We start from the raw sequence: 10,125 nt of genomic DNA, 5'->3' as shown, positions 1-10,125 counted from the left end.
TTGTACAATTTGATTTCGGACTTGGCTATGTAGTAGAGTGGGATTTTTCAAGAAACATTTATTTTGATTCCCGTTGAAGTGTCGCCTGGCGCGCGTGCTCAACTTGCACGAAAAAAAAAAAGTTGCCGAATCCCCGACTTTCAAACTAATATCTCGATACACACTCTCCCAAAAGTCGGCCAATGCCAAAGAAGCCTTTTTTTATCATATATTTTCTTATTTGAACGAAAAATAACAGAGACACACCCACCATTTCCAAGATTTGATTTTTATATATTCCCCTGTGGTGTTTTCCATTTCACCATTTTTAAAAAAATCTTTTAGCATTGCGCGCGTCGTCTGCTATGCGCACCTACTGCACAGTGGGAGAACCTCTTTTTGAAATAAACCCCCCCCCCCCCCCCCCCCACCACCATCCACGTCACTGGCCACTGGCAAGAGGCTCAGTACTAACTCGACTGCCCTAGAAATCGGTCGTTCGTCTGCTACGTCTCCCGGCGGCCACCTTTAGAAGAAGTAAAAAGAAAAAGCCCCAAAATTAGTTGTTGATTCAAATTTAGTTTTTGATTAGATTATAGTTTTCTGGTGTGTGTGTGTGTATGTGTGACGGTCTCAATTTCGTAATTGAATCAAGGCTTTGGCGAAAAAAAATAATCGAGTGTTATAAATCCTACTAGAAGGACACACAACATCACGTGACGTGTGTGTCTGGTTGCAACAGAATTTTCACATTGGACATTGGCATTGAGGATTAGACAAATCATGTTGGACCATCGTGGCCATACCACATTATTGATTACTTTTCTGTTCTTTTTATGTCTGAAATCTGGGTTGGCCGGTACGTAATTCATGTTTTATTTTCCGTCTATTTCTCCATTGATTAAACATTGTTCAATTGGCATTCGAACAGGTGAGGTTTGTGCTTCGCATCAGTTTGAATGCGCCTCTGGACGATGCATTCCCTTCTCGTGGTCGTGTGATGGCGAAAACGACTGTGATGACTCATCAGACGAAAACGAACATTGCCGTGGTGAGTAATCTGACGTCTTATTTTACGTCACGGGGAATTACATTTCCTGCCTTTCATTTAATACCGGCATTTTTCTACACTTTTCCATGTCATCATGGGGAGGAAAAGATTAAGCCGGCGTCAGGTTGCCGAAACTCATTCCACCGCCTAAAGGGTTTTTTGAATTGTCCATAGGGAAAAAAAGGCATTAGATGGGAGGGGTCTTTAGTATTCCATCCGTCAGTTCGTTACAAAAACGGTTCTTACTTTTCTTTTTCCCTTGTATATATTTTTTGGTGGTGGTGAGATAGTGGCGCGGTTCTTTTTCAGACCAATGAGGATGCAGTATTTCCACAATAGGGCCGTGTTCCCAACACTGAATTGGTCGGTTGGGGGATGGTCCCACTTTTTGTGTGAGAGTTCCATGAGCACTGGAACCTGTTTCATCGTGGCGCGAAAGAGACTCTTGAGACCGTAACGGAAATTCAATCACACCAGAGTAGGATAACATATAACAACCGCTGATAGATCACAGGGTACTACCATTAGCCTTAACATGTATTTAAATGGCGTGTGTAGTTCAAGGGCTCTTTATGCTATTAAATACAGCGTCGTTTATATTGAAGAGTCGAGAGTGGAAAAATCGATGATTCCGGCGTAACCCTTTTTTCTGGTTCACTTTACTAGTCTGGTCATGTCCTGACCAATCATGAATTTTTAAATTTTTTACATCAGACGACAGCATGCAATATTTTTGACATGACGAGATTTTTAGATATTTCCGCTGGAAGCTATTTTAGAATCCAGTTGCGCGATCGTTTCTTTTGATCAGGCCGAGGCCGTTACCGTCTGTTAGATTAAGGGGGAATTCTTTTGAACGTTTCCATCAACAAGGAAGGATCTCTCACCACCCGTGATGAGAGGCGTTATTGAATAGAGCGGGGGGGGATATCGGGAAAGGACCATGTTTTACCATCAATAGCGGCTTTCGTGGGACTATTGAAAAAGACCGCGTGAACGAACGATTGCCATCTGTCGATGACGTCACAGTCTATTCTCATTGGTCTGGCTTCAACGTGGGATGATTGATAGCTTCATTTCTATTGGTTCCCGACGCCGAGTCAATCCGCGTCGTGATTATGCGACGAGTTTTGAAATGGAGTGGAGTGGAGGGGGGACCTGGACTCATAAAATAAATAACCGTCTCTTAAAAAAACGATCCTCCAAGTTCCTCTCATCAAAGTCGGCTTAAAGTTTTCCGCACTGCATCCTTGCAGGATCATTTTCCGGCTGTCTGATTTCATTCCGGCTTGCCCTGACAACCACCTTGCTATAAGACGCCAATTCCTGTACACTCAAATTGTTTTTAGAGGAAGCTGTGGAGTGTGCGTATATATTTGAGTGACCTACTTGATTAATTGCCAACCTTCTCTCTTTTTAAACAGGGTCAGTCCATTGCGCCGATACCGAGTTCCAGTGTTCGTCCGGCCCGCGCTGCATACCGCTGCGATGGTAAGCTATATATAATTAACTAGAACCTCGGCCCTTGTGCAATGATAACAAGTTTCGACCTCGACATTAATCATCGATTCGCGTTTCTCTCTACAGGCAGTGCGACGGAGAAAACGATTGCGAGGATCGCAGCGACGAGGATCCGACCAAATGCGGTACGTTGTATTTTCCGCACTATTTGTCTTTTTGATTAGATTGAATTGTTATTGATGTAATCGATTATTGATTTATTGATCTTTGTGCGTGTGTGATAAATTTCTTTTCTACTTCCTGTAGAAATCAAAAAATGTACCGAGGAGCAGTTTGCCTGCAAGAACCGGGTCGGTGAATGTATCCCGCTGTCGTGGATCTGTGACAAAAATGCCGATTGCTCCGACGGGACGGACGAGGAAGGATGCAGTAAGTCATTTTCTCCACAGAGGGTGTTTTTTCGGCAACCATCAAAAATGGAATAGATGGGCGGCCCACCCGGCCCAGTCATCGTCGGGTGATAGTTGCCGGAGTGGAATAATTTGCACTTGGGACACACAATTCGATTGTTCTCTCTCGCAACAGGCCTTTGGAGAGAGTCACTCAAGTAGACACGAACTCGTTAAGAGCCAATCGTATTTCCAGTCGAGTAGAGAGAAATTTAATACCTCCGGCTGTCGCTCGAGATAAGAAATGAGATCAGCCCCCCTCCACCCGACTCATTCCGCGTCTTGATTACCGACGCAAATTCTTAGAAGCCTTGATCAAATAAAGAGAATGAAAAGGAAAAAGAACAAAAGACATTCCATGAAATCTCACATTTAAATTTATATGAAATTCCTGTTTTGCAGATGTCAATTGCACGACGGATGAATTCACTTGCGCCAACGGTCGATGCATCCAGAAAAGGTGGTTCTGTGACGGACAGGATGACTGTGGCGATAATTCCGATGAAGGTGACCACTGCCCGGAAGACTCTTGTCCACCAGACAATAATTTCAATTGCGGTGATAATGTCTGTATTCCCAACAAGAGGAAATGCGATGGCTTTGTTGACTGCTCTAACGGATCGGACGAAGCGGTAATAACTATTTCTTTTTATATTCTCCCACCCACGTAATGATTATATCTCATTATTAATAATAATGGAAATGTTCAGGATTGCCCGTCATCGGCACTCAATGGAACTAATCAGTGTAACGCACAAGAATTTCAGTGCCTGAACGGAATTGACTGCATCCACTCTTCGTAAGAATTACATAACTTGTGTAGTTAATCAGGCATTTCCCATAACTTATACATTTAATTGTTAACAGATGGCAGTGTGACGGGGATAGCGATTGCCCAGATGGATCCGACGAACGTAATTGCTCTCCATCCACCTGCCGACCGGATCAGTTCCGCTGTGATGACGGCGAATGTATTCCGGGTCATTTGCAGTGTAGTGGTGCCGCTGAATGCAACGACACGTCCGACGAAACGTCTTGCAATGGTATTTTTCTTTTTTCTCTGGAATTTAATTACGAGTGATAACGTTAACAAAAAAATAGGCACAATCTCCACGGGCTGTAACCCTGAGAGCGAATTTGATTGCGGCGGTGGAATGTGCATCGGCCTCGACAAGGTCTGCGATGGAGTCGACGATTGCGGTCAATGGCAGGACGAACCCAAAGGCAAATGCAGCGTTAATGAGTGCTCCATCAACAATGGCGGATGTATGCACACTTGCACAGATACGACTTGGGGATTCCGGTGTGGGTGTCATCCTGGTTACACGCTCTCAGACAACTCGACTTGTGTTGGTTAGTACCTCTTTTTATCTCTCGTGTGGGATCATTTAGAAACAGTAGAGAAAAACACACACCCTTTCTTTGTTTTTCTTTTGTAGATGTGGACGAGTGCCTGGAGCCAGGAACGTGCTCGCAGACGTGCATCAATGAAAAAGGCAGTTTCAAGTGCGAGTGTCTTACGGGTTATACCCGCGATCCGCACGACCGAACGCATTGCAAAGCTAATGAAGGACATTCGGCGTTGCTCTTCACCCACGGGACGGATATCCGCCGCTTCTCTCTCGACCGTCGGGATTTGACGTCCATTGTCAACGAGACGCGCAGTTCAACAGCACTCGACTTTCATTTCGAGAGTGGCATGCTGTATTGGAGTGATATCAATGACAGGCGGATTTACAAAGCCCCGATCGATGAGGGTGAAACTAAAGCGGTTGTGGCTTCGGGCCACGTTGTCAAAGCCGACGGGCTGGCAGTCGACTGGATCTATCGCCATTTGTATTGGACCGACTCATCCAAAGAGTCGCTGGTATCTTCCATTCAAGTGTCTGACTTGGAAGGTGGATTCCGAAAGACATTGCTGACGGAAGGGCTCCAGCAGCCAAGATCCATCGCCGTTGATCCTTTGGAGGGCTGGCTCTATTGGTCCGACTGGGGCGGAGCCTCGCGCATTGAACGCTCTGGCCTCGACGGCACTCACAGGCAGGTGCTGATTGATTCACACATCAAGTGGCCCAACGGTATCACGCTGGATCGAGTTGATAGACGACTCTTTTGGGTCGACGCCAAAATGAATATGATCGGCAGTTGCAACTACGATGGATCCAACAGACGCGTGGTGCTTGCCGCCGGTCCGGCCATTAGCCACCCATTTTCCGTCACTGTATTCGAAGATTGGATCTACTGGTCGGATTGGGATCATCGAACCATCATGCGAGCCAACAAGTTCAATGGCAAAAATGCCACTTCAGTCACTCAGACGCATTCGGTATGAAATCCATTATAACGCAATATATATCTCCTCACTCATCTTACGATTCAATTGACATTCAGTCACAGCTGCCCATGGTAGTGCACGTTTATCATTCCTATCGCCAGCCCGGTGGACCCAATCACTGTATGCCCTTCAACGGCCGTTGCTCCCATCTATGCTTGCCAGCCCCTCAGATCAATGACCGCTCGGCTAAGATATCCTGCGCTTGTCCAGACAACTTTCAGATGTTGGACGACGGACTTAATTGCGTTGAAAGTAAGTTTCCACTTGAAATTGAGTGCTGTGTAATTTTATGAATGAATTTAAAACACCTCTTTTTCCATTACAGCTCATTTACTAGCTCGCAATGCTTCAACGACAACATCAACTACAAGTACAGGTAAAGTGCAATATTTTTTATCGATTTTTTAGTTACACGAAAATGATATTAAAACCCTTTGGTATTTTTAGAGTCGAAAACGATGAACGATACATTATTGACGTCTATTTCTGAGGAAGCAACTCATTCCCTGACCAACGACTCTGGAACCATTACCGGATTGGTAATTGGTAGTGTCGTCGCTTTGCTGTTAGTTGTCGCCCTGGTAACCAAGTCTTTTCGTGACTCCGTGAATCACAAGTCATAACACTAATGCGATGCTTATTTTTAAAAACAACTTAGGTGGGTTTCTTCGTCTACCGACATGTTGTGCTGCGGAACGCGACGAGTATGAACTTTGATAATCCCGTTTACAGAAAGACGACAGAGGACAAGTTTGCTCTGTCCAAGAACCCGCCGTCGGGGCGGTCTAAGCCGTCAGCACCGGAGGTGGAGCCGCTCAACCATCCAGGCACCAACGAATACGTTTGAGATTAGACGAAAGATGGGCAGGTTCCTTGAATCCTTTCGTTTAATAGCCAAGAGAAGTTTGTAACAAAGGGTGCAATTACGAAATGAGTTCCAGCAGATGGCCAAAGATGATGGATTCTACAAGTAATTTTGGGGATAAAACATTGCTCATCACAATTCCTTTGTGCGCGAGTCGAGTCGACTCGCCTATAAAAAGAATTTCTTTTGTTGTTACAAACGCCAAGGAGAGAGCCTTTGGGCAGTTCTGTTCCAGATTCCAGTCGACTCAGCAGATCCCTCCAAACTTTCAGTCAAGCATTTACGTAACATTCAATTTCTCTTGTCCGTATTTTGACGTACAGCAGTTTATTTTTCCACCTTCCTTCCATTTAGATACGTGAAATTTGTCTTTTTTTCTTTTGTTTTTCACACGTATTAGTCTGTGATGTTACCCACATTTGTCATTTTGGGTGTTTTTGGCATTTTCGGCACAGACTTGGTGTGATCCCCCATCAGCATTGTTTAGTTCTGGAATTGACGTTGTTGCCGTTGTCTCCGTTCCTTCTACGTTTCTGTACCTTCGTGTCCCACTAATTTCCCAATTATTATCATTTTTCGCAGCTATTCATAATCAAATATATCCACCAACTTTGTGACATTTGTAAAATAATATATCCAATGATCTGATATGTTATCAGTTTATGTCCCAAAAATGCAACGTGTTATTTTATTTGTTCCATTAAATTAGCACGTCTTTCTCAGCTTAATATTCTTTAAAATTTTTCAGGAAAATTATCAGTGTTCAATGTTGTAGGTTACAGATGCAACTCAAGAGTTTGTATTCATTACGAAAGAAATTATCGACATCAAAAGGTTCAAAGCTAAGCCTTTGATAAAATTACTAATTTTGGTGTAAAAGTTCGTGGACTTTGAACAAGCTCAAAATCACAAATTTAATAATTGCAGCTTGTGTGCAGAGAAACTTGAATGAAACTATTGAAGTGGAACATGCTGGCAAAGTCAACAGTCGCTTCGTTAGACATGCAGCACTCTCGAGGCTGGAGGTAAGCAATAAATAGACTATGCATAGATTATATAGCAAAACTGATATTTCATAGGCGTGAGTAGTTGAGTACGTGAAAAAAATGCTAAAATTTACAAACAAAAAAGGAACTTATGCCTCAGAAAAATAAGTTGTCTCTTGACAATCAAAATGCATTGAATCTTGAATGTAGTTGTAACTCTGACTTTACAGTTTACACTTTTAAAAAACTTTCTCTTTGAAAGAATCTTAACAGGTCTGAAGATAACTAAAACAATTTTGTTTGTGTTGTTGACATTTTGGCGATCCCTAGATGAAATGTTTGTGTTTTTTCTTTTTTTCCTTTAAAGGCGATTGGTATTCTAAAATAATGGTCTTGTTGTAAGCCGAAATAGCTCAGTTGGGAGAGCGTTAGACTGAAGATCTAAAGGTCCCTGGTTCGATCCCGGGTTTCGGCAAGAGTTTATCCCATATGGTCTAGTGGCTAGGATACTTGGCTTTCACCCAAGAGGCTCGGGTTCGATTCCCGGTATGGGAAAACATTTTTGTTTCATTTGATTGATTTTATCGTTTAATTGTAATTAAAGAAAAACGTGATTTTTTATACTAGCGCCACCCACGGCGGGATGGGAACCTCTGGAGAAACAACATTTTATAAAGTTTGAATAGCCCTTGACAAATCTGAGTCTTATAACCATGTAGCGATCCGTTCAGAACCACGCCAGTCTTTTTTTTATTAATTTTTTTTAATACGGTGTTTCGATAAGAATAAGAAAATTAATTTTCATCTTTAGTGTTATCACAAAAACTGTTCTAGAATATTTGCACCGTTTATTCAGGCCAAGAAAAGGAAGTTTTGCATTATCAAATTACAGAAAAAAGGGGGAAAGTTGGTTAAAGTCAGCGTGTTTTTCTTGAATTCTTTTAATGAGCGCAGTGGACCCATGTCTCGTGACCTGCAAAATACAAACAAATGTTTAGAAATCGACAAATCGTTAGCACGTGCGCGATAGTTCACCAACCTCCACATGAACTTCCAGGGTAGCACAATTCCACGGGGTTTTGATTGCGGCACCAGGTGGTCAGAGCCGAGCAATGATTTCTGTAAATAGACCAGCGATCATCAGAAATACGTGTGTGAAAGAGTAACACTAGAGCACTTACGTGGGGTAAGTGCACCCAACATCGAAAGTGTTTCCTTGGTAGTGCCAAGATGTAGCGGAATGGCTTGATCCGGCCAACGCATTGACCTAAATTTTATTGGAAGAACCACTCAAGTCTTGAACGATCATATTTTCGGCAGAGAAATTAAATTATATACCTCGATGGGTACACCGTTTGAGTTGTAATAGTTGCGAGCATAATCACGCAAGCTGGTCACCATCTTTGCTGTCAGACAAACATTTCCTCCGGGAGCATTACCGTAGCTTTGGTCAACGAAAAAGGAACTTTGAAAATCATTTCTCAATATTTATGGGTTTTTTTTTTAACTTACGCGGATAGCTTGGCATGTTTGCCGTAGCACGTATCACGGATGTTGGATAAGGCGCTGGCTCCATCATAAGGATTGTTGCCCGAAGCATCAAAGTGCTCACCTTTCAAGTAAATCTGGCCTTTCTCGTGCATTCCCAAAACTTCGCAAGCTACAGCCTGAGCAGCCGGACAAGAAACGGCTAAAGCAAATAGTTGCATTATTTTCAATGTTAATCTCTTTAAATGAATAAAGGTGCATTTTACCATTTGTGTTGCACGAATTATAAGAGTAGCAGCATTTCACGTTGGCCTGGTAATCAGGACACAAGTTAGAAATGTAGGTCGCACCAGCACAGCAGTCCTGAATAGAACACATTTATTATAACAAATTATGAACTCTTTAATTCTTTCATCCAATCTGGATAGACTCTCATTAAATATAATAGTAATGGCTTCCTATTGATCGTACCGTTTGGAGGCAAATGCCTCCGTCTTTTCCACTAGATGCGGTGCTGTAGCATGGCTCGTTGTTATCTCCAGTGAAGCCGGAAGCCGGGTTTACTGAAACTATATAATAAATACGTCAATTGATAATTGGGAAAAGTGAACGCAAAAACTTTTTTTTCCTGGCTGCCGTTTGTAACTTGTAATTAAGCAAAAGTCTGTGAATACTATGAGGCCATACTACTTTTCGTTATAAATTATAGCCCACAGGCAACACAATCCCCAACATTGAATTTTATGTTTTGCTGAAAATGTCTACTTACAGCAGTGGGCAGCAGCCACCAAGGTAGTTAACGCAAGAAGTAGTTTCATCATTTTGAAAATGTTGCACTGAAGAAAGTTCGAGAAGTCCTTTTATATAACGTACTAACGTGTGCGTAGTAGAGTATTATCAAAAATAAAATCTCGTTCATGTCTTGAGATATGACTGGCAATCATGACATTTGACTGCGTTCGATTAGCAGGGGACACGCAAGTTTATGGACTCGACAGTTTTATCGGTGTTGTAAAGCCCATCATAGTAGAATCAACAAAGTACAACACAGTGTTTACAAAAGTGTAATTATTGACACCTTCTTTATGTTACACGTTTGAGATATGGCGAGAAAGTGGAATTACCAACGACCTGCCAATGACGTTCACGTGGGCAGTACCCCTTGTATGACTGGGAATATATAATGACCCGTGTAAGGATCCGTAAGGATCGCTCATGTATGAATAATACAGGTTCTAAACCTGAGTGGGCTCTTATGTAATTCCACCGAATTTGAAATTTGATCATAATTGTGAAATTCATTCCCGGATTATGAATAGGTTGTTATAGCTTGACAAGAGTGATGGTGACGAAAAGAAAGTCGCCCATTGATTTATTCGGATCTAATGACCTTCGTCGTTCGACAAAAAGTTTCTTGTTCTTTTTGTAGCATTACGCCCATTCTTCCCTAAGTTTTCATTAATTGGTAGGGGGGCAGGTGAGAAAACGAATATTTTTCATTCCACCACTTC

At 42.5% G+C, this 10,125-nt stretch overlaps 2 protein-coding genes and 2 non-coding genes across 4 annotated transcripts; 3 read left to right on the top strand and 1 right to left on the bottom strand.

Annotated features, from left to right (window-relative positions):
- The first annotated feature begins 167 nt into the window (after positions 1–167).
- Positions 168–6,862, top strand: LOC124195349 (very low-density lipoprotein receptor-like). Its single transcript, XM_046589704.1, has 14 exons — positions 168–838; positions 911–1,030; positions 2,455–2,521; positions 2,618–2,676; positions 2,798–2,920; positions 3,343–3,572; positions 3,651–3,739; positions 3,808–3,983; positions 4,042–4,293; positions 4,380–5,266; positions 5,332–5,527; positions 5,601–5,651; positions 5,723–5,856; positions 5,934–6,862. The coding sequence occupies exons 1-14, from the start codon at positions 763–765 to the stop codon at positions 6,120–6,122; spliced, it is 2,649 nt and encodes an 882-aa protein (XP_046445660.1). The 5' UTR covers positions 168–762; the 3' UTR covers positions 6,123–6,862.
- Positions 6,863–7,528: 666 nt separating this feature from the next.
- Positions 7,529–7,601, top strand: Trnaf-gaa. Its single transcript has one exon. It is a non-coding gene; the product is annotated as a tRNA-Phe (tRNA).
- Positions 7,602–7,609: 8 nt separating this feature from the next.
- Trnae-uuc lies at positions 7,610–7,681 on the top strand. The gene has a single exon. It is a non-coding gene; the product is annotated as a tRNA-Glu (tRNA).
- A 276-nt stretch (positions 7,682–7,957) lies between these two features.
- On the bottom strand, positions 7,958–9,528 carry LOC124195655. Its single transcript, XM_046590170.1, has 8 exons — positions 9,384–9,528; positions 9,086–9,183; positions 8,881–8,977; positions 8,639–8,816; positions 8,465–8,570; positions 8,308–8,393; positions 8,166–8,245; positions 7,958–8,099 (listed from the first exon to the last, which is right to left on the bottom strand). The coding sequence occupies exons 1-8, from the start codon at positions 9,433–9,435 to the stop codon at positions 8,068–8,070; spliced, it is 729 nt and encodes a 242-aa protein (XP_046446126.1). The 5' UTR covers positions 9,436–9,528; the 3' UTR covers positions 7,958–8,067.
- Between the last annotated feature and the right edge of the window lie 597 nt (positions 9,529–10,125).

The sequence above is a fragment of the Daphnia pulex genome, chromosome 6 (assembly GCF_021134715.1).
Source record: "Daphnia pulex isolate KAP4 chromosome 6, ASM2113471v1".
NCBI lineage: Eukaryota > Metazoa > Arthropoda > Branchiopoda > Diplostraca > Daphniidae > Daphnia > Daphnia pulex.
This window is presented reverse-complemented; position numbering and strand designations above follow the sequence as displayed.

Coding starts and splice junctions, on each gene's coding strand:
- LOC124195349 (XM_046589704.1), top strand. CDS start 763: ATGTTGGACCATCGTGGCCATACCACATTATTGATTACTTTTCTGTTC. Junction 2,677..2,797: donor CGAGGATCCGACCAAATGCG/GTACGTTGTATT, acceptor TACTTCCTGTAG/AAATCAAAAAATGTACCGAG. Junction 5,528..5,600: donor CGGACTTAATTGCGTTGAAA/GTAAGTTTCCAC, acceptor TTTCCATTACAG/CTCATTTACTAGCTCGCAAT.
- LOC124195655 (XM_046590170.1), bottom strand. CDS start 9,435: ATGATGAAACTACTTCTTGCGTTAACTACCTTGGTGGCTGCTGCCCAC. Junction 9,184..9,383: donor GGTGGCTGCTGCCCACTGCT/GTAAGTAGACAT, acceptor TTTATTATATAG/TTTCAGTAAACCCGGCTTCC. Junction 8,817..8,880: donor TAATTCGTGCAACACAAATG/GTAAAATGCACC, acceptor TATTTGCTTTAG/CCGTTTCTTGTCCGGCTGCT.